This window comes from Colius striatus, chromosome 2, assembly GCF_028858725.1.
Source record: "Colius striatus isolate bColStr4 chromosome 2, bColStr4.1.hap1, whole genome shotgun sequence".
Taxonomy (NCBI): Eukaryota; Metazoa; Chordata; class Aves; order Coliiformes; family Coliidae; genus Colius; species Colius striatus.
In genome coordinates this window covers 82,454,172-82,478,763 of record NC_084760.1, presented here as the reverse complement: position 1 = coordinate 82,478,763, position 24,592 = coordinate 82,454,172, and the positions used below count along the sequence as shown (strand labels likewise).

Here is a 24,592-nt window from a genome sequence, read left to right as displayed (position 1 = left end):
AGCCGCACGTCAGCTCCGGGGCGGTGCCGGAAAAGGACGTTTGTTGTGGTCGGAGCCGCCATGGTCTGCGAGAAGTGTGAGTTGGGGTTGTTCGCCGGGGTGGGTCGGGGAAGCTCTGCTCTGACCACATCTCACTTTACCTCCCTGCCGGGCCTTGCCATGCCCTCGGAGGTCCCGGGCATTCCCTGAGCAGAGCAGAGAAGCAGCTGCCGGCCCTGGGCTGTATAGGGTGGGCTGTAGGCGGCGGTTCCGGGAATGTCTGTTGTATGAGCTGTCAGCTTTCCCGGAGGCAGCGCCTGGTGTGAGTATTAAGGCAGAATAGTTTTAGTTTTTGTCTTCTGTAATGTTTACTTACGTAGGTGAGAAGAAGCTCGGTACTGTAATCACTCCTGATACGTGGAAAGATGGCGCAAGAAACACTACAGGTAACGTTGGGGACCTTTAATTGGGGACACTTGTATTTCAGTGTCTAGCGACAGGACTGGGGGTAATGAACAAAAGCTTGGACACAAAAAGCTCCACTTAAACACAAGGAAAAAAACTTATTTCCAATGAGGATGAGGGAGCCCTGGCACAGGCTGCCTAAGGAGGATGTGGAATCTCCTTCTCTGGAGGTTTTCAAAACCCAGCTAGACACATTCCTGTGTGACTTGATTGAGATGGACCCGTCTTTAGCAGGGAGGTTGGACTAGATGATCTCTAGAGGCCCTTTCCAACACCTACCATTCTATGATTCGATTATATTAAAGCTAATTAGGCACCTGAGATGTCTTATAACCTTAAGGTTAAAATACGAAATAGTTAATCAAGTTAAATATTAACTCCTGTAGTTTCACTCCCATGTTAATTTAAAGCATTAGGAATTCATTTACCCTGAGCTCCTCAGTATTGAGCTTCTCTATTTATTTTTCTCGTTATATGAAACGACAATATGCAAACAGAGCACTGTCCTGTGCTTTAATTATGTGCTATACATTTTATCTATATTAGTGGCTTTATTTGCCCTTGTGTAAAAGCTATAAGTTAAGTTGTATTTTTTAAGTATGCTTGGAACAGGGAAATTTACTGGTTTATTGTTTTATTGTCTTTGTAGAAAGTGGTGGCCGCAAGTTAAATGAAAACAAGGCATTGACCTCAAAGAAGGCAAGGTTAGTATTTAACATTGATTTTGGCTAAAAAAATTGGCTTGTTTTAGCTGAGGCTTGATTTTTTAATATCTCGGCAACTGCACGAAACCTGTCCAAAAAAACCACTTAAAAAGAAATTATGGCCTTTATGACATTTGATTACTTGGTAAACATATGTTCATGCATATTTCATGGGTGCTTTCTAATGACTCATGAAGTGTGGGCAGCTCTTCTACTTCAGTTCTTATTGAAAATGCTAGAGTCTGATGCTTTTGTCAGGAGAGGAACTGAGAAGGTTTATTTTCTGTGCTAAGATTGCCAGTACAATCTCTTGAGCGTTTCCTTAATGTCTGGAGGATGTTCTCTTATACAGCCTAGGAGAGTGCTGCTGGAAAGTTCAATGTAGTCTAGTATCTTAATAAAAAGACACATTTTAGTTCTGCTTTTGTCAAGTTTTTGTCAGTAATGCAATAAATCTCTATGGGAAAGTGGGAGCTTTTCTGCAGACTTTATGCAGCCTTTTAGAAATAATCCTGGTATGTCCTTTTTCTAAATTACATGTTCTATCAGAGTTTCCATCTGTGTTCTCTGGCTTATACTTTTTAGAGTTAGGCAGAGGAAATACATTGTTTCGTGATGTATAAATAAAACAGTTTTTGTTTTTCCCAGGTTTGATCCTTATGGAAAGAACAAATTTGCAATATGTCGGATTTGTAAGAGTTCTGTCCATCAGCCAGGGTCTCACTATTGTCAAGGATGTGCCTACAAAAAAGGTGAGTTTCCCTGAGTACCGTATTATTCCAGTTTGGTTTGAAGTTAGAGAGCAAGTAGAACTATTTAATTTGTTTTCCCTTACAAAGAGAAGGCTAAGATGAGAATTAATTGCTGTCTTCAAATACTGATAGGAAGGCATGGGAAGGGTGGGGTCAGACTCTTCTGGGCAGCACAGCAATAGGATAAGAGACAGTGCACACAGACTGGAGTGTGAAAAATTCTGATTGCATACAGAAAAAGCAATTTTAACTGTACAAGTGGTCAAGTATTGTAATAAAAAAGGCCAACAGAGATTGAGGAATCTCTATGGGAGTTGTTCAGAGCTTGATGTGAACCACCCTCATGCAGGTTGTGTTTTTAGTGGGGCTGGGGCAGGACTAGAGACTGCTGGAGATCCTTTCCAACCCAAGTCATTGTATGACTCATCTTTCAGAATGTGATATGTAAAGCAGTAAAACTGGAAGAATAACTGTAAGCTTCATCTTAGCAATTGCATAGAAAACTGTCACTTAGCAAGTTGAATCTTTCTTAGTTTTATTAGATTCTTACACAACTCAATTACTTGTTTCAGTCCCTTTTCTACTCCCATTTCCCCTCTCCTCTCTTTGTATTAGCTAAATCATAGAATCATAGAATGGTGGGGGTTGAAAGGGACCTTTAGAGATTGTCTAGTCCAATCTCCCTCCAGAAACAGGTTCACCTAGATCAGGTCGCATAGTAACATGTCCAGGCGGGTCTTGAAGACCTCCAAGGAAGGAGCCTGCACAACCCCTCTGGGCAGCCTGTGCCAGGGCTCCCTCACCTGAACAGTGAAATAGTTTTTTCTTAAGTTAAACTTCTGGTATTCCAGCTTCATCCCATTACCCCTTGTCCTGTTGCTAGCGACTACAGAAAAAAAGGATGTCCCAGCCTCCAGACACCCACCTTTTAGATATTTATAAATGTTAATAAGATCTCCCCTCAGTCTCCTCCAGACTAAACAGCCCCAGTTCCCGCAGCCTTTCCTCATATGAAAGATGTTCTAGTCCCCTGATCATCTTGGTGGCCCTGCACTGGACTCTCTCCAGATGTTCTGTCCCTCTTGAGCTGAGGACACAGTACTCCAGATGAGGCCTCACCAGGGCAGAGGAGAGGCCGAGAAGAACCTCACTTGAGGGGAATGTGCTTCATGTATTCTGGTCAGCTGAAAAATGAATATAAAAATTGTCCCTAGAAACGGAGATCTGGCATTGGACAGTACATAACACACAAAATTTTTATGTACTTATGAGTTATGTGTGAATGACTGCAATGAAATTATGCTTATGCCTGGCAGCTTTTTATCTCATAATCATAATAAGTGACCAGTATGGTTAAAAGCTGTTGAAAAATTCCTAAAGGTGAGAACCCAGTTTCAAGCAGATTTGATGGAGAGCCTTAAGGCTATAGAAGTTACAGGTCATGTGATTGTGAGTAGGTAAGCAAAAGGGCTCAAACTTTGCAATGTGAAAAAAAACCCAACACAAACTCAGTTACATTGTTAATACTGAGGAATCCACATAACACACAAACATGGGGTGAACCAACTCTTAGATGTAGAGCTACAGCTAACCAGTAGCAAGTTTTGTTTATGAAATGACTTTTAATTGTTCTATAAATGTGCACTGTGTCAGTGAGTCAGTGGTTTAGCAGCCTGCTGTAGGAGGGTTGCCTTTTCTAGTTGATAGATGCTCACCAGATGGCTGCCTGAATGCCATATGGTAGAACCTTGTTCTCCTTCTTAAACTTCTGTCTGGTTTGGGTGAGCTTCAGGATTTTGTCTGCCTGTGTATTTTTCTAGGTTGAATCTGATTTCTGCATAAAATTAAGAACTCTTTGGCGCTTTAGGTTGTAGTTCTGACCATCAAAGACATTCTGGCGTGTTTCTTGAGAAAACACAGTCATGAGGCTTAGTGCTTAGCTGTTGCCTCAACTCTCTGAAATCAAGAGACAATCCAAAGTTAATTACTCCTCAATTTAGACCTGAAGTGTACAGCTTGTGAGATGGATTTTGGTCTCCCAGTTTAATCATATGACATGATCCTTGCCATTCCCTTTCCTAATGGACTCATAGCTCAGTGTCTGGTCACACGATGTCAATATGTGAAAGCACAGGATTTGGAGAGACTTGTCAAAAGTAGTTGCCACTGGACTATTTTTTTTTTTTGTCTGCTGATGAATGGTCTTGTAAAAGGAGATGGGGCCCAATCAGATAGAAGATGTAGCACCTTTCTGCTTTAGAAGAGGGAATCTTTGAGACAACCCGCCCCTCTGCCCTCACTAGCCTCTGACTAGTGCTCTGGTCATCTGACTTGCCCCTCTTTAGATTCAGGTCAAAGTCCTCTGGGATGTCAGTGGTCATCTTCAACTCTCAAGTGTTCTTGGTGTCTGTTGTTTCTCACTTCTGCTGCTTTTTAAATGGCTTCATTCTCTGAAACTCTATTATTCTCAACTTGCTTAATTGTCTGAAGCTCCCTCCCTCTTAATCTTCTGTTTAGCAGTCCGTTTGTTGGTGACTGTATTTTCTTAGCCTAACTATTTTCTGTCCATCTCAAGCTTTATTTTGTCAACAAGACTTACAAAGTTTAATAATGTATTGTTTTTACCTGTTTGCCAGATAAGAACCTTTCCTGGCTCTCTTCCAGTATTCCAGCAAATTACAGAGGCTTAGCTTGGTGTTGTGAATCATAATGTTCTCAAAATAGAGTTTGGGTTCTTTCTTTTTCTAAGTGATAGTATCAAAAAAATATTCTGCAAACTAATTTGTGTTAAAAGTTGTGTTATTACTTCTGAATTTGCAATAGCTGGTGAGAAAAGGCACAGACAGTCAGTGAGAGCTCATTTAAAGAATTTTTTGAAAGTTGTCTTTACCAAAACATAACAACTGTATTTTTGAAGAAAAACTTTAATGACTGAAATAATTTACACACCTTTTGTGTGCTTATAGGCATCTGCTCAATGTGTGGCAAGAAGGTCTTGGATACAAAGAACTACAAGCAAACTTCTGTCTAATTATATTGACTAGTCTTCTTAAGAACTTCAGCTTTGTGGCTTTGTACAGTAACTTTTCTCTAAAGTCATTGTGAATATTACTCTCTGGAACATAGTACATATGCTGGGAGTGAGATGAGAGGCAAAGACAGCCTGATGCCTTTGCCTGAAATGTACATAATAATTGTTTTTTTTTTTTTAATTTAGCACTGTGTTAACTGATATTTACAGGTAATGATTTTCAGCAACTGATACAGTTCAAAGTAAATGAGAAGATCCCAGTGGACAGATTGGAACTATGTTACCATCGTAACACAGATCTTTGAGATTAACACTTTTATTCTTTTGTGATATCTTGAGTCTTCTGCTTGTCTGATGGTAATATTTTATAGATGTATAAAATGAGCTTGTGTCACCTCATTAAAATAAAATCTTTGCTTAGTTATTTGCTTATAAGTATTTGTACTCTCCCTAAACTATTATGTTGTCCTTACTAAGTATCACTCTTCAGGTTTTAATGCATTGACCTGTCAAATTCTGTTTCCACCTTACAGTGGGGTTGGTTAAGTCATGAACTGTTAAACTACTGAAATCTAGTGTGTTGGTTTGCCAGTTCTTGTTTCGGCAGTAAGACTGCCTCTAAGGAGGCTTTACATACAGCATCTGGGGCACAAGGCGATGAAGTCTTCAGCATGAGTTTCTAATGCCAGGTCTAGTCTTGTCCTTTTCTAAATTAGTCTGGCTTTTAAATACTTGGTTGGAACTTGGTAATTGAGTTCTGTGATGTAATTGCTTTTATATACATGTCAAAATTGAAAGATAAAACAGTCTGCCTTCTCTTCTTTCTCAGCATTGACTGGATACAAGAAGTAAGCCTCTCGAAACAGGAGAGGCTGAGTGTGGCTCTGCATTTCTTTGGTCAGAAAGCAATTTCTGTTATGGAGAGTAGTAAGTGTTCACTCTGCATACATTTTAAAGGAAAAATAATACCGTAATTCACAAAGGAGATTAACAAGACTTATTTAAGTGTTTACTTCTCCCATCAATCTCCTCTTGGCAATATCTTACACTTGAGCAACTTTCAACTGTAACAGAAAAACTATAAATGGGAATGAATATGAATAGATACCATGTTTTAGGTTTCCTTTTCTTCTCATATCTATTACTGAAACAACTGCTTGACTAATGGAGACTGTTCTTACTATGTGTTAGTGGGAGAAAATAAAAAATACTGGGAATACAGTTAGTCTCTTTACTCTTAGCTCCTGCTATGCTGGGGTTGTGCTGTAAGTAGCTCTGTAAAGGGGGTTGTCTAACATTTCCCATCACCCTTAACTATCCAGTTTTGAGCGTTTGTTACCAAAGGTTCTTGTTCCAAATGTGTTGACATCTGGCAGTTGCTAAAATGATCACTCATTTCAGCAGTTTATATGTACTAGAAGCTTTATCAGGTTAGTGGAATGAGCTGGGTTCCGAAAAAGAAGAAAGGAATGCTGCTGCTTTTCATTTTAAAAACTTCACCTACCATAACAATTGAATGGAGATATGTGGATTAGCTAGGTAGTGATAGCTGGCAACCTACAAAGTTATTTCCACAGAGAGGTGGCCACTTGTTTCCAATCACATCAAGGAATTATGTTATTAGTGTACATCTGTATGGCACATCCTTTGTATGGATAAAAGAAAATGTCTATAACTGGCATCAGGTTTTGTACCAAGTGTTTTCAGCAGAGTGTGTGGTGATTTCAAGTGGCAGATTGTCTGATACTCTCTGAACTCTTCACCTTTATGGATGTGTTCTTTAAGGTTGATCTTTGCTATTCTGTGAATAAAACTTCTTTTCTTGTCTTCCTAAAACTTGATACTATGTCTATTTCAAAAGCATTAGTTTGTAATTTTTGAATACATGGTTTTGAATTCAGTCTTTATTGCATTCTGTAAATATTGGCACTGAATGAACTATTACCTCATTTTGTAATTACTTAAATCGCCATTGTTCTTAGATCAATATGATCCTGTGTTCATAATTACTTTATGAATAGAGCTTTTATGCACCTGTATCCTATTACTGGGTAACTGCTTTTGTGTATTAGAATGTTATTTTTGTGGGAAAAGGATGACAGGTTTGTTTTTGTTTAGGGTGTTTTTTAATAGTTGATACAAACAGTGGTTTGATGTTCTAGTGGTTTGTACATGCCGTAGCTCTCAAACTTTCTTAGCCTCATGAGAGGTTCAGTTCCTGAGATCTGTAAAGTTTGTTGATATAACTGGACTTTCAGAAAAGCCCATGTTCCAAGCGTTGTTGTGGAGAGCCATTGCTTTAAGTTTAGATGACAAGCTCTGTCCTGCACCTCTGAGAGGCACCGTGGTTCAAGGCAGTCTTCACAAAGAAGGACTTAAAATTAGTCTTTAAACTTATACACACCTTCAGTATAACTTAGTCACGTAAAAGCATTTGGTTGATACTAAAAATGTCTTGGTAGCGTGAGACACCTTTTCTGAGACATTATGCAGTGATAAACAAAAGAAAATCTCTAGCAGAAAGTTGCCAGTTTTGTTTAATGTACTGAGAAGAACACATTAATGTTCCCAGATGATCAGACTGTCCTCTAAATCACAAGTTACGTAAGAGATTTGTACTGCCAAATTTAGTAGGATTAGGATTTTCCTCAGTACTGCTGAATTCCTGTACTGTCCGTGCTGTTTCTACATGTTCATTGGCCAGACCTATTATTGAGCCAAGTATAAGCAACATTTTGAAGCAGATTATTGAGAGAAAAGAACGGATTAGCTATAAAAATGTTACTGTGCCTGTAGCACACAGTCAGATGAAAGTCAAACGGGAAACGTTGAAGGATTCTCGTTGTGTCAGGGTGTTCTCACATTCTTCCTTGTGTAGTTTTGTTTTCACAGAACCACAGAGTGGTAGGGGTTGGATCTAAAGATCATCTAGTTTTGTTTTGTTCTTAATGCTGTTCTTTATGCTGCAAAAACTGGAGAAAGGACCATCCAAGATAGTAATTTGGCAATACTGTTGCAAGGCATGAAGACTATTTTAATTCTTTGCTTGTAGAAATGTGACAGGTTTTTTTTCCCCTCTTAGATTTATTCTATTCATTCCTTTTCAGTAGGATAGCAAGAAAGACTTTCTTTTGTATACAGGGTTATCACTGACATTCAGTTTTTCTTGAGAATGGCCCAGATTTGCACCAAAATCGTATATTCGTCAAAATAAGAGATACACAGATTTCAGATGTTAAGTCTGTTGCACCTACAGACTTGTTCTGGTATCACTCTTTTCATCAGCCCATCTCTCCACAGTGCCTCAGGTTGCATAAATACTCCAGTTCTGGACTAGCTGAGCATCGCTCTAGCCAGAGACTCTCCGCCAATCTCACCATCATTAATTCTGGGCAAGAATGACTGGTGCCTTTGTATTATCAGTGAACATAAGAGGTATGTGCCAAAATTAAAGACAAGCAGATTAGATTAAGCAGAAAGGAGGGCAATGAACAATCATAGAATGGTAGGGGTTGGAAGGGACCTTTAGAAATCATCTATTCTAACCCCCCTGCAGAAGCAGGTTCACCTAGATCAGGTCGCATAAGAACATGTCCAGGTGGGTCTTGAAGACCTCCAAGGAAGGAAACTCCACAACACAATATTTGTGTATTTTTTTCTTTAATACAAAGCTGTGAGTTTCCCAGATGCAGAAGGAATCTCCAGCATAAGAGATGCATTATTCACTGAAAGACAGCAAGCCAAGAGCAGGAGCTGTGGTTCCTTAAATCTTATTACAAAACTTTGTGTTAGGGCCTCTACACTAAGTAAAAGATTCTGGGTCTAATAAAGTCTTTTAAAAAAAACCTTAGAGTTATTTTTTTTCTGTGGATAGAAACTGGGCTTCGTGATCTCCTATAAGTATATATGGCCTAAAGGTGGGCCACTTTCTGTCAGTTGCTTTATATCCTGGAGTATCCAGGAGTGTGTTTCAGGATGTTGCTGCCCTGTCGCTGACCCACTGGTTGCTATGCTCAGTAATCACTGCGTCAGCGTGAGATCCTGCAGGTGTCTCTTGCTTACAGTATCTTCCCAGATGACTGGTTTTGAGGAGGAAAAATAAAAAAGTGCCTGGGTGCAAAATGGGATACTGGTGACAGCAAAACTCATCCTGAATGTGATGATAGGATGAACATGTTGCTGTATCACAGCTGAGGTTTGCTATTAAGCAAAATTACTTTTGCTTTCCCAATCAGCAGATCTGGTTGGACAATCTGATAAGGCATGATGACAGCCTTTACAAATAACAGAGCCAAATGTTTCTTTTAGCAAGGACTATAAATGTGCCTTCTGTGAAGACCAATTAGTTTTGAACTTTCAGACCTGTGGTTTTATGCAAGAAATTATCATCTGAAATTCATCAGAAACTGATTTTTCATCAGCTTTTATGGGTGGGTGCCATAGTTCACTTGGCAGAACTTGCATGAGGTGTACACGTGTTCTTTATGTCTGAAGATGCGTTGAAGGCACCTGGAAGGATTTGTTTGAAATCTTGCCAAGAAACTGAAAGAGCTGAGTGGAGTATTCTCCATCTGAGTATTGCTGGTAAAGATTACTTTCTTATATGGCTCACAAAGACACTTCTGACATATTTTTTTTGCTTTGCTGCCATTCATTTGCGATTAATATCAAGGCTTTTCAGGCACCATTGAATTAATGGCCAAATAACTACCTCATTAAGCAGACATTCCAGATTAGCTTTCTAGTAGCAAACCTCTAGAAACTATTCCTTTCGCTCTTTGCACTGAAATAGGCAGTTTGAAGTTAGCAATGTTGATGATTCATTAAGCATGAGCACTTGTAGCAAATGGACTTAAAGATGCTCACCTGCCAAGGGGTATTGGGAAAATGAATGTTCAGGTTTTTCTTTTTTCCTGCCTCATTGTGGTTATGATGGTTAAATATCAGTGTGGTTAACTGTTTCAGATCACATGCAAACACACAAAACTCACAGTTACCATGTTCATCTGTATATGGGTCTCATCACAGGCACCTTAAACATATTATTGGTCCAGCCTTCAGGGAAGCATTCCTTGCTGTTAATTTTCTGTTGCTTCTTGTGCTGTTATAGAAGGTAAAGGTTTTACGTTTATACAGTTCCCAGATTGTGTCATGGTCATTTACTGTCCTGGTATGTTTACTACTGTTGGGTAAACACATCACTGCAGCTGTGACTATGTGTGCTCAGGGAGTTGACGTCTAGCCCTGTCCAATTATCATCATTCAAATATTTAAATGATAATTGGATTAAGCAAAGACTTTGCCGTCTGAAATCTCTGTCTTTCTAGGGAAGGTTTTTGAAACATTGATTACATGACATTTCAGTGATGAATAGCTTCCTTTTATGGCTTCTGAAGTCACTGTTTCCTAAAAGGTGGGAAGTAAGCAAAAGTGATGTAAGGAAAGAATTATTCTATTGATTTTCAGATTTGTTTGCTTTGTTTTGAGGTATTTCTGCTTACTAGGGCTTCACGGGAATCTTGAAAAGGTCAGGTATATTTTCTATATGCAGTGGTGTCAGCCTGAATTTGCAGAGAGACTGAAGCAGTGAATGAGGTTCATTGCTCTAAGCATAAAATAGATTCTAACTTGGAATGAGATCTTAGTAACATTAATTGCTGCTAGTCTAAGTTAGGAGTAGTGGACAGGTAAGTACATCAATAGGGATTTGTGTAGATTTGGTAGCACTGTGCTGAAGAGGAAGAAGGGGGCATCACGCACTTGCTCCATGTGGCATCCTGTAATGCTGTTGTGGAGATTTCGGACAGAGAGGCTCAGTGTGCCTGCCCTGGCAGCAGGTAAGAAGAAAAATATGTCTGCTAGCAAGGGCAGCAGAATTCAGATATTAGAGGAGTCAAAATGTTCAAATTTAATATTTGTTGCAGATTTTAAAACATTACAAATAGTGAACTGTATGAGCAAGTCTTTGAAACTTCTAGGACAACTCTGTAGGAAACAGCAAAAGCCATTGATTTCTGAAGATGCTGCTGATAATACCCCCATTCCTTCTTTTGGTTTTGATCCAGATTTCCTATTATAACTACCTCTCTGCACCTGGCTGGTACACAAGCACATGTTACTGTGGAATAAGTGCAGGATTAATAGTTGCACTGAGGGAAAAAACAGACAACCAAGCATGGTACATGAAGAAAAACCCCACTGTTTATAAAGACTGTCACATACATTCATCATAAAAGAGAAAACTTTTTAAATTTAGCTAAGGCAAATACTTTTAAACAAATGACCGTGCAAATAGTAGGGATATAAACTGGCTTGTAATCTCCATGCATTTTTGTTCTATAAAAGTTCTGAAGATTGGGGTTGGTTAGTTGTGGGGTTTTGTTTGGATTGGGTTTTTTTTTCAGAAACAGCTGGGTGCCAGGGAGAATCTTTTTAAAGGTTAAGTTTATTTAAGCAAATAATTAAAAATATCAGATCCTTTGCAGTACAAAACTATATATGGCAAGGTCATGGAGATTGTTTGGAGGAGACTTATATAGGTTACCCAGATTTTTGACACGTGTACCTGTCACATACTAGCTGTGAATTGCAATCCTGTAAAGACTACTGTACCATAAAGTGCCATATGCTCTGCCTTTATATTTCTAATGAAAAAAACCAGTTGTTAGATTGAGAGAAGAAATGGTAGTACTAGCAACAGTAAAAGTATGTGGAGCACAAGTGCATGCTTCTGTCATTGAGCACTCAGTAAGCATTAGTTTTTCCTCACAATGCCACACAAGGTAGATAAAAAGGAACGGTTCAGCTGATTTCTTGAAGGCTGCTGAGGAAACTGGGTGTCAGATTGACACTGGAACTCATTTTAAAACAATGGAACAAATATAGATTTCTAGGAGATGGTATGTCTCTGTGTGTCTCTTGTGCATGTAGTGCTTTTGATACATGTATTACCAGGGCTAAGACAAGAGTTTGACAAGAATTCCTTAAACAAAGGTTAATTTGGATAACAAATAGAGCCTAGTTTCTGTATGGGATTCTTTTTCCCCCCTCAAGATCCATTCAAACAGTTGTCCATGACGGGGGGTGGGTGTGTGTGTACGTGTGTGTGCGCATAAGTTTCACCACCAATATTTAATACTTTGGCTTATACAGCTGTTTTATTTGTGTGAGCACTTTCTCACATAGTTGATTGAAGTTAGGGAGGAAATACACATTTATTGAACGTTTCATACATAAAACTACCAATTTAACTTATTTGGACACCTATGTTATGATCTATTATCCCAATTCTGCCAAAGATTGTTGTAGAACAACATTTTTTCAAGAAGACAGGACAACAGGATTGAGGAACACACAACTGTACCTTGGAGTACATTTATATGTGCAAAATGTTTTATTTATAAAATTGGGATATCTAAGAATGCTGAAGAAAGAGCAGGCCCTAAATCAATAATCTAATAGGAAAAACACCAAGATACACTTTTGGTTAAAATTCAGGTTAATAGTCAGATTTTGCCACTCCTCTTGACTTAGAATAGTAACTTGTCTCCAAGTATTACTCCTAGTTTGGTTCAGAGGGGCAAATATTTAAAGGTGGTTAGGAACCTAATTCCCATTAAATTAGCTTCATTGAGAATGGATGCTTGTGTTAAGCTGTGTGATAAGGCACAAAAGGTAGCACGTTTGTGATGGTGTATAAAAAATGCCACTTGTTCTGATTTACTGTTATTGTAAGTTTATATCTAGCAAAGCTTTAATAAAAATTCAGATTGCCAGTGGCAGGTGAATAGCAATACAACAGCAGCTGATCTTTTCCCTGTGCATAAGGACCCAGAAAGACTGATCCCAGGGATCTTAAGAATCAGTATCATGTTACCTTGTTTTCTCTGTATTACCTCCAAAAATTGGCAAACAGGACTTCTGAGCTGGGATTTCCAGCTAGTGATAAATAAATGATCTTCACAGGAGGAATAAGGCAATTTATTAACTGATGATTGAGCATTTTGTGTATATCAAAACAGGCTGATAGTGCAGTACTTACTGTAATATATACATTGCACGGTATATCCTTGCATGATACAATATATCATTCAACCCTTTTCTGATCAGTCCTGGGAAGTTGCTTTAGGTTAAGGAAAAGGATTAAAAATCTTTTTTGAGCATTAAACAAAGACAGCTTTGTCCTCTTCTTTGAATCCTGCAGAAAGCCCTATAACATTTCTATGTGTTTGAGAGTCCTAAATTCAGGACATAGAAGCACTTGTGCAGAGGAAAGGGGAAGTTCTGGAGAGGAGTGGCTTACACACTTGGCCACATTTCACTATAGTCCAGTTAAAATTTCTCCTAGAAATGGGCACAGAATTGCCGTGCTGTTTTTCCAGGGGGCTATGACTTCCAAAGGGCAGCTTAGTAGGCATCAGTTTCTGAAGCACTTGTCTTGCCATGCCAGCTGGGAATTTTAGCTTGCACACTAATTCTGCCAGACAGGATAGAGAACAGTTTAGAAGTAGATTACATCAATCTTGTATCTTCTGGCTATTCATAGGTGGAATGTTAGCAGGGGAGACCTGTTTGGTTTTCATCAAAGCATCTTTTGTAAAGTAATCCATAGGATCCTTTGAAATGGGCGGAATCCTCCAAAGCAAAGATTAGAGGTCTGGATCCTCAACGGTGTGTGGTCATCCATCTCTTATTGAAATCTGGATAAAGCCTGAGTGTCCTTGGGGACATGTAGTTAAGTTTGTCTTCTCTAATCTTCATTAGTAGTTGGGATGAGTTTGTTTGGTTCTGATTTCTTGTGTGGGGATGAGTAGGTCATTTCAGATTCTGGCTAGTAAAATGCTACAGTGGCATTATCCCGCACACTGTGAGAGAATACCTTGTCTAGTTTATGTTGGGTAGCTATGAATTAAATACTTTCATCCTTTATCAAGAATTTTAGAAAACTACAAGGTGCTAACGAGAAGTGAGAACAAAGCTGTGAAATAGCTATTTCTCTTGTACAGATTCTCCAAACATAACACAAACATACCACATATGGTAATCAGTGTCTGGCAATTGTTTTTCTTGCTAGTGCCATCAAACTGTGATTCAGAATCTGTTTTCATTTAATTCATGAGAAGCATAAGAAAATTATTCCTTGGCTTTTCAGATCTTGCAAGACTGCAATAATTACACTGGTGACACTTCCAGTCTTTGTCAACACTAAGCAATACTGTGCATAGGTGTCCACAATATGGTTTGTTAAATGATCAACCTTGGTTTAATATTCTAAAATACTGTAAGTCTGGATGAAAGCTCACAGGAGTATTATTCTTAACCTCTGAGAATAGCTTTGAAATAAACTGCTGTTATTCAGTAGTCAATATTTAAATCATAGAATCATAGAATAGGTAGGGGTTGGAAGGGATCTTTAGAGATCATTTAGTCCAACCCCCCTGCAGAAGCAGGTCCACATAGATCAGGTCGCATAGGAATGCGTCCAGGCAGGCCTTGAAGACTTCCAAGTCTTCAAGGAGACTCCACAACCTCCCTGGGCAGCCTGTGCCAGGGCTCCCTCACCCTCACAGTGAAATAGTTTTTTCTTATGTTTAAGTGGAACTTTTTGTGTTCCAGCTTCATCCCATTACCCCTTGTCCTGTTACTATCTCCTATGGAAAAGAGGGATGTCCCAACCTCCTGACACCCACCCTTTAGATATTTGTAAATGTTAATAAGATCTCCCCTCAGTCTCCTTTTTTTCTAGACTAAACAGCCCCAGTTCCCGCAGCCTTTCCTCATATGAAAGATGTTCCAGTCCCCTGATCATCTTGCTGGCCCTGTGCTGGACTCTCTCCAGAAGTTCCCTCTCCCTCTTGAGCTGAGGAGCCCAGAACTGGACACAGGACTCCAGATGAGGCCTCACCAGGGCAGAGGAGGACTAGAACCTCCTTCGACCTGCTGGCCACACTCCTCCTGATGCATCCCACAATGCCATTGGCCTTCTTGGCCATTGAGGGCACTTGCTGGCTCATGGTTAGTTTATTATCAACCAGCACTCCCAGGTCTCTCTCTGCACGTGCTCTCCAGCAGGTCAGTCCCCAACCTGTACTGGTGCATGAGGTTGTTCCTTCCCAAATGCAGGACTCTGCACTTAAATGTACATCAGTTAATCCAAAAACCCATATATCACCCACTGTATATTCCTCTTTCCTATAAGAATGATCTGCCTTTTATGTCTGAAATGGAGTTCATGGTGAAAGTCTGACTGAAGACATTTTCTTCTTCATCTTGGAAATGTGATACCCACCACTCTGTAATCATGCAGACCTTAGCACAGTTTACGTAGCTTCTCGCCCTGTTGTTTTTTTAGGATCTCATCTTTCAGCCCCCAACAGGTGATTTGTGCAGGAAAGCTGCAATGCCCATCTGAAGGCTGAAGATCCTATTGCACATAAGTCAGCCCAACAATGAAGTTTTGGGAACACACACGTTTCTTTTGCGGAGCTCAATTGGCCAAGGTCATGGTATCTGGATCATTAGCAAAATCAGCTTCAGGAGCCGGCCAAAATCTCTCCTAAAGTCTCCCAAAAGGGTGATGACAGTGTTATGCTGCGACTGTGTAGCTGTTCCTTTTTAATAGCAGGAAGTGTGACTAAACACCCGCAATTATTTTACTTTGACAAGTGTGGACACCCCAGCAGGTTTCAGAGCCTCAGTGACTTTGTAAGAGCAATCTATTTCATAAGCTGCACTTAACTAGAAGAGGAAAAGTAGGATCTTTCAAATTCTACTGTTACTGCTGATACTTGTGAAGTAACATTAAGATGGGTCCTACTGTGCTCCAGGTAAGCGCCATCAAATTCTAACATCAGGTAACTGAGTGAGCTCTTGTGCTAGAATCATTATTTTAATGCTTTGGAAAGCCAGTAAATAAAGTGCTAATGTGCAATACTGGACTGGCAGCTCTAAAACTCTGAGTATTTAAAAAGGTGTAATCCTGACAATTAGTGAATAGAAATGGTTGTACACCACCATATGCAGTGTCTAAAAAATGGGTAAACATCCAGGCCTATTTAAAAATATTACCATTACTATGTTCTTCTTTGTAGAGAAGATCTCTCAAAATATTTTGGGGTTTTTTTTTTAATACTCAACTGCTCTTGCAGTTTAGATGATGTGACTGCTACGGCAGTTCTGAGGTGCATTCAAAGAAGGAGTTAGGGACCCCCAGTCCTATTAGCAGAAGCCAGTGAAGTACATGCCTCACATTCTGTGGTTCAGATGTGGTTGAACCCATTTGCTTCTCGCTTCCAGAATGGTCTTGGTCAGGCCAGAGTTACACCAGCATTTATTTTAATCCATATATTTTGTAAATGTAGTTGCAATATTCTAAGGTCAGCATATGAAAACCTGTGTTTTTTGCTGTGAGTCATCTGTCAGCCAAAACAGAGATCATATTTTACAAGTGTGTTTGTTGCAGTTCAGTGTACAGTAGGAACATAATCTGGCAAACCTAGGAGATGACCAGCAGGGCCATCAGCGGCTGCCAGTAAAATATGTATGCTTGGTGGTTAGATCTTAAGTAAACAGATCACAGAATCTATCCTTCATACAGACTTTAGCTTCCTGCCAACTCTCCCCACCACTGAGAAGCCTGGGCAATAGGAAACTATTTGCAGCATGCCCATGAGACTATTTCAGTTCAGGGTGAGGTGCCAACTCCTCAATTAAGTACCTCTCAGAGACGACGTCTTCCTGACAATCTCTTTCTGCTTGTAGATGATGGCAAGTGTTTTGTGTTCAAGCTTTCATGAAGTCTGATTGGGGAATGTGGTCAGAAAAGAGAGCATTTCCATGGCATGAAATAGTCCTGCCATGAAAAAGCTGCAAATAACTATGTAAACTGTAATAAAATCATATTTGTAAACAATACTTTCTTATTAAAAATAAATAAAAAATAATTAAAAAAAATATATATATTTTCTTATTAAAAAAATACTATTTTCAGATCACTGTCATATGGTTTGTTACTGGTATAAACAAAGGATAGATAATCTATCGATCTGTTTTGCTGATGACACCAAGCTGGGAGGACTGGCTGATTCCCCAGAAGGCTGTGCTGCCATTCAGCGGGATCTCGACTGGCTTGAGAGTTGGGCAGAGAGGAACCTCATGAGGTTCAGCAGGGGCAAGTGCAGAGTCCTGCACCTGGGGAGGAACAACCCCATGCACAGGCTGGGGACTGACCTGCTGGAGAGCAGCTATGAAGACAGAGACCTGGGAGTCCTGGTTGATAATAAACTAACCATGAGCCAGCAATGTGCCCTTGTGGCCAAGAAGGCCAATGGCATCCTGGGATGTGCATGAGTGTGGCCACCAGGTCAAGGGGGGTTCTCCTCCCCCTCTCTTCTGCCCTGGTGAGGCCTCATCTGGAGTCCTGTGTCCAGTTCTGGGCTCCTCAGCTCAAGAAGGACAGAGAACTTCTGGAGAGAGTCCAGCACAGGGCCAGCAAGATGATCAGGGAATTAGAACAGCGTTCATACGAGGAAAGGCTGCGGGAACTGGGGCTGTTTAGTCTGGAGAAGAGGAGACTGAGGGGAGATCTTATTAACATTTACAAATATCTAAATGGTGGGTGTCAGGAGGTTGGGGCATCCCTTTTTTTTCTATTGTATCTAGCAACGGGACAAAGGGTAATGGGATGAAGCTGGAACACAAAAAGTTCCATTTAAACATAAGAAAAAACTATTTTACTGTGAGGGTGAGGGAGCCCTGGCACAGGCTGCCCAGGGAGGCTGTGGAATCTCCTTCCTTGGAGGTCTTCAAGACCCGCCTGGACATGTTCCTATGCAGCCTGATCTAGGTGGACCTGCTTCTGCAGGGGGGTTGGACTAGATGATCTCTAAAGATCCCTCCCAACCCTACCATTCTATGATTCTATGATCATTTGCCCCATTCCTGTTCTCTGTAAAAGACCCTCCTATGAGAAGTGGAAGGTATTCCCAGAATTTGTGATGGACATGAAGTTTCACCTACGTACCCTGCAGCTGCTCTCTGGAGGTCTTTCTACCTATCTGCCAGTTTTTTCATGGCTCAAAGGAAGCAGAGGACTACCACTGTGTCAAAACTTTAGTCCTAGGTGTGAATCTGTCCCTTTGAGTGTTTCACCACCATGCAGTCTCAGTTCTGAAAATGAGACTCAGCACTTGCACCTTAACTTTAGCATTCCACAGATTTGGTAGTTTATATACATCCAGCTGTTGTGCAAGCTGGATAGTGCAACCACTGTCTTTCTACGTATCTGATGCATACCTGCAAAAAGAAAGAGTACAAAGTGCTGAAGGACTAGTAGAAGTGACCCTAGAACAAAAGGTGAAATCTAAATAAAGGACTGAAGACTGTGCCAAGTCTATGGAACTGGCCCTGGTCACAGCACTATGAGTGCAAATCAGAAACTGTAAACATTGAGCTCCTGAGCTGTGGTTGTCAAGCCTGCGTGTCTTCCTATTAATACCAGCAGGAAATTGGACACTGCATCTGAAATTCTGAAAAGGTCATCAATAAGTCACATACACAAAGTATGGTAGTTGTAGAGGTAAACAGTGTATGTGTAGAGGTGCTTTACAGCTGAGAAACTCAGTTTTCTCTAGTTTCAGAATAAAATCAGCTTGTAATTTATTTAAATTTACCTCGTAAAATTACATAATAAAGGATGGAATGCCCAAGAGCATTCAATTCATGAAGATAAGGTGATATTTTAAATGGAAATTCTGTTTTGACAAGCCTTTTTATTCCTACAGCTAGGAATTTAACCTGATTTTATTCAACTAATAAAACACTACTTTAATACCCTGAATGTTTGTGTTATATTTGAATTCCAATTTGCACCTAAATGTAGCTTAACGCTAATCAGGAATCAAAAAGAAATCAACTCTAAGAAATATCAACCATCTTTTACTAGCATCATAGAATAGAAACATCAGAAATCTTAATATGTCATGTTAAATAAGGCCCAATTTAACGTAGAGGCTACATTATGCTGCAAATGAACACTAGATTACTAATCAATGATGATCTAGTTTTTAGGCAAATTGAGAAAAATGTAGGAGGAGAAAATGATAAAATGCTCAAGTCATAAACTTCCATTTGCCAAATTAAATCATAATTAAAAATGTTTCAAATTATTAATCAGTCTAGTTTGATGCATGGTTTAGGCACGTCTGGATGACAAGCAGTATTTTTGAGAGGGAAGAAACCAGGCAGGTAATTTTTGCATATTCTAAATGATTCAAGCTGACAAAGATTCGTAATGGAGTTATTACTGGGGCCATAAACAGAGAAAGCTTTAGCTAAGCAGCCTGTGTATAGAAAAAAGTCTGACTGAAGGAAAAATAAATTTTAATGGAGAGGTGCAGTGGTTTTGCCTAGGACAGGTTTTTGGTAGCAGGGGGGCTATAGGGGTGGCTTCTTTAAACAGAGAGCTGCCAGAAGCTTCCCCTGTAGCTGATAGGGCTAAGGCAAGTCAGTTCTAGGATGGACCCACAGCTGACCCAGGCCTTCCCAATTAGTGACTGAGGTAACGCCTCTGTGAATAACATATTGGAGAAGGGGAAGAAGTGGCTGCCCAGTTGCTAAACTGCAGCAGCAGCAAGGAATGAGAATGTGAAAACATCTCTGCACACACCAAGGTCAGTGGAGAAGGAGGGGGAGGAGGGATGCTGAGGCCCTGGAAGAAAGACTCCCCTGTGACCTGTGGTGCAGCCAATGGTGAGGCAGCTGTGCCCCTGCAGTCCATGGAGCAGAGATCTAGTCACAGGCCGTGGAGCTGGAGTGGGTGGATGCCTGAAGGAGGCTGTGACTGTGGGAAGCTCACCCTGGAGCAAGTTCCTGGCAGGACCTGGGAGCCCATGGAGAGAGAGGAGCCCATGCCGGAGCAGGTTTGCTGTCAGGACTTGTGGTCCTGTGAGGGACTCAGGCTGGAGCAGTCGGTATCTGAAGGACTGTTCTCCCAGTGGATGACCCATGTTGGGGCAGGGTGTGAGGAGCTGCCCCCATGGGAGGCCCCATGCTGGAGCAGTTCATGAGGAGCTGTAGCCCAGGGGAAGGACCCACGCTGGAGAAGTTCATGGAGGACTGTCTCCTGTGGGAGGGACCCCACAGTGTAGCAGTGGGAAGTGTGAGGAGGCCTCCCCCTGAGAAGAAGCAGCAGCAAAGTCCATCTGTAATGAACTGACCGCAACCCCCATCCCCTGCGTTGCTGGCAGGGGAGGAAGGAGAGTCCTGGGAAGAGGGAGGGGTGGGGAGAGGTGTTTTAGGATTCAATTTTATTTCTCTTCTCGCTGTTCTTATGGTTCATTAATAAATCAAACCCTTTTCTCCCCAAGTTGAGTCTGTTTTGCCCATGACACTAATTGCTGAGCGATCTCCCTGTCCTTATCTTGATTCACAAACCTCTCTCCCGTATCTCGTTTTAGGAGGAAGAGTGATATCATTAATTGGTGGGTACCTGGCACCTAGCCAGGGCTAAACCAAGAGGAAAAAATATAATTTGGTTTGTTTATATGTCATTCTAACAAATAAATGCAGTAGGAGTTTCAACTGTGGAAGGATCTCAAGATTAAGCCAGTGAACGTAAAATCTGGATTAAGTTTGTCTGTCTGGGTAGAGATACTTCCTTGATGTAGCTTGCACAGTGTTTTCGTGAGCAATACAGCCATTCACTTTAGTGGGAGTTATGAATGCCTAAAGGAGAGCAGCAGCTTTACTTCTTACTAGGCTATCAGCTTTCAACTGTCTAGCTACAGTAATAAATGTAACTCTATCATTTTTGACGGATATCCAGAGTGAATGGATCTGGACTGCTTTATACCACAGATGCAACTAGTTTCACATTTTATGCTCCTCAGACTGCCTTTTAAGAAGCTACTGTTTTACATATGCCTTTATGGATGAGTATTTGCTGTTCCCGTTTACCTTGATGGGCATTCAGAACTCACAGCAGCTTTTCCTCCTTTATTCTCTCTGCTGCTGTCTCCCAGTTTAGTTCCTTTTATTCAACACAGCATCCAAGACTCTGAAAAAAAGATAGTAAAACAGATGAAGAATAACTGACTTACAAAAGAAGGGCAATAAGTGTTGCTTGTAAAGGGAGAACCTATCAACATCCCTGATGGTTATCATCTCATCATGACCTTCATCAAGACAGCATCACTATTTGTACTTTAAAGGATAGAGATGAGCTTTTTGTGGAAAGAAAATACCTGACTTATGAGTGGAAAATTATGCTCTAAAGGGATTTATGGTTGTAATGTGACGAGTGAGCTGTACAGGCCAAAGACGCAAAGAGAAATTTACTAAATGGGAAATGCAGGCGTATGTTCCAATGCTTGAAAAAGGCCTTAATGAAGAAACCTGCAGTTAACTGTGGGCTTACTCTAATGGAAGAAAAGACCTTTAATGTCAGATCAAATCAGGCACATGAAAGTGCCTCAATCAGCTTCCTTTTAGGTCAATGGGAACTTCCCATTGACTTCACTGGATGTTGAATCAAGCCAGATAAATCAAAGCCTAGCCCTAAGTTTAAAATCTGAGAATGGAATCTAAAAGTTGATAGCCAAGATTGAGGTCCTAGGTAATAAGCTTCATAGATTGCCAAGGCAAAATTCAGCAGGCATGTGCATAGCAGTGTTCATCAACGCATGTGTGGGAATTGCTTTGTTGCTGAGAGCATAAGTGAGAAGCTTTAAATATAGCAGCAAATCAAACTTAAATTATCAAACATATTTTTAGGCTATATCATGTGTAAAAAATACGAGGTGCATCTTTTGCCCAGGTTATTGCTGCAATAGACATTTTTTCCCAAAGTCCGGGGGACGTAATTTCTGCAACTCTGGCTACAGTCTGTATCAGCACATTCAATTAAAAATGACTCAAAGCATGACTTGTGCCATGTCAGTAAGAGATGTGTCAAATCAGAGCCTGTGAATACTCTACACAAATGACATTTACTAAGACTGGATTCTGTTAATGACACTGCATAGGACTGCGTTTGACAAGCAGGACAGATAAAATGTAGTAATTATGCACTGACAGTTTGTCTGCTTTGTCTTACTGTCACTCAAATATACCCACATCAGTTCTGACGTGCTTTTGTGTTTCCGGTGTCCGTACTTTTGGTCAGAGTTACTGGTGATGATGACAGTAATACCGTATGGTTCCAGTGCAGGTGAGGTGACCCTAGTGCTCAAAAAAAGAGCAAATGGAAACTGCTGCCACCACAAGCTGAAGTATTGCTGTGTGTGGGGATAGATGCCAGCATTGCTACTGTCATTTTGCCAAAATGTCCAAGTACCAAGAAAATGTCTACACGTTACCAGAGAAGATGGAAATCACATCCCTAATTCTGGGATGAATTGAAGAAGCAATGAGTGATGTTTCAATTTTGAGCCTCTGGCTTCTCTCACATTTCACTTTCTTCAGAGCTATTATACCAGGCTGTTTCTGCTAATCCTTTGTTGTTCTGTGGGAGATCTGTGAGCTCCAGTTAGGATTGTAACCATTTATTCACATCTACAAGTGTTAATGAAGGTTTTGCAGTGACTCATGAGAGCTCATACCGTGATTCATTTAACCTCTACTGAAAATTCTTTCCAGAGCTAGGTCTCCCAGATTAAGAATGCTTTGTCCTATGCTCTCACATACTGTATGTCAGGCTTTGAGATCTGTTTCATTCCCTCAGCAGAATCCTCGTGCCTTTTAACTTGAATGGCTTTCAAAGTGATAAGATACAATTTAGCTTTTAGTCTTAGTTTTTCATGCAATATTGCTATAATTTCAATGCATTCCTACTTATTTCTTTCTGCAATTTATCTTCTAGATTACTATTCTACTTTCCTTCTTGTCTAGCCATGTGTTACACTCAGAATATAATGTACTTTGTGACTCATATTCCAGGCAAAATGCCATCCATCCTAATAGAGTGAAACACAGTATATTTTCCTCCTATTAATTTACTCCATTCTGGGTTTTGTTCAGATAATTTTCTGTACTTTCAAATAAATATTATTTGTTTCTAACCTCTTCTAGCTGAGGATCTCATGACACTTTACAGTTTAATAGCTTATACCTTATAACTTCACTATGAAGCATGTATATCCTAAGATTTTTTTTGGGTTTTTTTTGTCCAAGTGAAAAATTCAGATATGGATAACTAATGAAATTTGTTAATTGTTATGAATTGGTAAATAAGCTGTGGTCTGATTCAATACCTCATTATCCCGTAACCTGAGCTTAGCTTTTATTTACTCGGTGCATAAGCAGTTTCCTAGGTGAATACTCACACTTCTGGAGGTGAAAATTCTGGCATGATCTGTATCCAGTAACAAGCTTAGTTTTAAGTTGGGAAATAAAGTTGGGAAACACAGTTCTGACACCCATAACCATTTTAATGCTGTATAATAATTTTGTATCGTAGGTTGAGGTGGTCTGTACCACAAAATGGCTTTATTTTTGTAAGCTTTTTGCCAAGTCTAGAGAATGAACACCCTCTTTAGAGACTGCTCGTAGATACACTCACCGTTAATCCCTTTTGAGCCTGAACTTTGACCTATGAGCAATAGCTGTTCATCTCAGCCATTCCTGGTAGCTTTTGAAGGAGAATTGTGATGAATCTATTTGCAGCCTCATATTGGGAGTGATATGTTTGACCTGTGCATTACATACTGTTCAGGCCTATCTAGTGGGTATGTTACTATCTTTCCTTTTATCTTGTTTCCAGTAAAAAAAAGGTTACATTAAAAAACATTTACTTGATGTTTTGCTTGCTACCGGGGAAGCTTTCCTTATTAAGCACTGCAGTAGTCTCATTTAGTTTGCAGGTTCCTGACTTTGGGTTTGAGTTGTTACTGGGTAGATGGTTTTGTAAGGACACCTAGAAATTGAACTAAGCCTTTTGAAACTAATCAACCTTTGGCAGATGAGCTACAATTACAGTGTTAGGAAAGGAGACTCTGTCTGCAGAGGAGTGCTTAAGGCAGGACTGCTCAACATCTGGGCAACAAGGCTGCATTTGGCCCACAAAATGCAGTACTACTCTCTAGTTTGCACTCGTCCCCAGACATGTTAATTGTAGTCATGTGTCAGCAGTACTTTCCTGTGCACTCACGACTTCCCTGGATTTTTGAGGGTGATGTCACACCAATTAGGTGCTCAGAACAGGGTTTTTAGACAAAGTCCTTATTTCCGTTAGATACCTAATAAGTAGGTAATAGATTCCTCTCACTATCTCCTTATTTAAGAATATTTAACCTAACTTTGCAAAGAAACTGTGTCAAAATGAGATTGAAATGACCCTGTCTTAGGATACTAAGAGAGTGTCACAGTATGCCCAGTGGGCATGTGAAGAATGGCAACTATGAGTCTTCTCTGTGCCTTCTCAGCATCTCAACACTGAATTTAATGGAGACCAGTCACACAAGTGTCGAACAGGCCCCCTCACTTTTAATTTATAAGTATAGGTATGCATTGTATTAGTGTTCTTGGCTTCAGAATCAGATCAGAAACTTAATGCTCAGCTGACAATCTGCCTGTCTTGTTGCCTAAACTTTTACAAGGACACATCTTCACAAGGCAGATCTCCCTGCTTTCACCTATTGTCTGAATATGATCTGTGTGTTTTCATT

At 40.2% G+C, this 24,592-nt stretch overlaps 1 protein-coding gene across 1 annotated transcript; it reads left to right on the top strand.

Annotated features, from left to right (window-relative positions):
• Positions 1-9: 9 nt before the first annotated feature.
• On the top strand, positions 10-7,102 carry CRIPT (CXXC repeat containing interactor of PDZ3 domain). Its single transcript, XM_010204197.2, has 5 exons — positions 10-76; positions 360-425; positions 1,094-1,148; positions 1,797-1,900; positions 4,867-7,102. Exons 1-5 carry the CDS (start codon positions 61-63, stop codon positions 4,929-4,931), a joined length of 306 nt encoding a protein of 101 aa, XP_010202499.1. The 5' UTR covers positions 10-60; the 3' UTR covers positions 4,932-7,102.
• Positions 7,103-24,592: the final 17,490 nt, after the last annotated feature.

What these genes read in the sequence shown, in the direction of transcription:
- CRIPT (XM_010204197.2), top strand. An exon ending in TGGCGCAAGAAACACTACAG is followed by an intron (nt 426 to 1,093) that starts GTAACGTTGGGG and finishes TTGTCTTTGTAG; the next exon opens with AAAGTGGTGGCCGCAAGTTA. An exon ending in TTGACCTCAAAGAAGGCAAG is followed by an intron (nt 1,149 to 1,796) that starts GTTAGTATTTAA and finishes TGTTTTTCCCAG; the next exon opens with GTTTGATCCTTATGGAAAGA.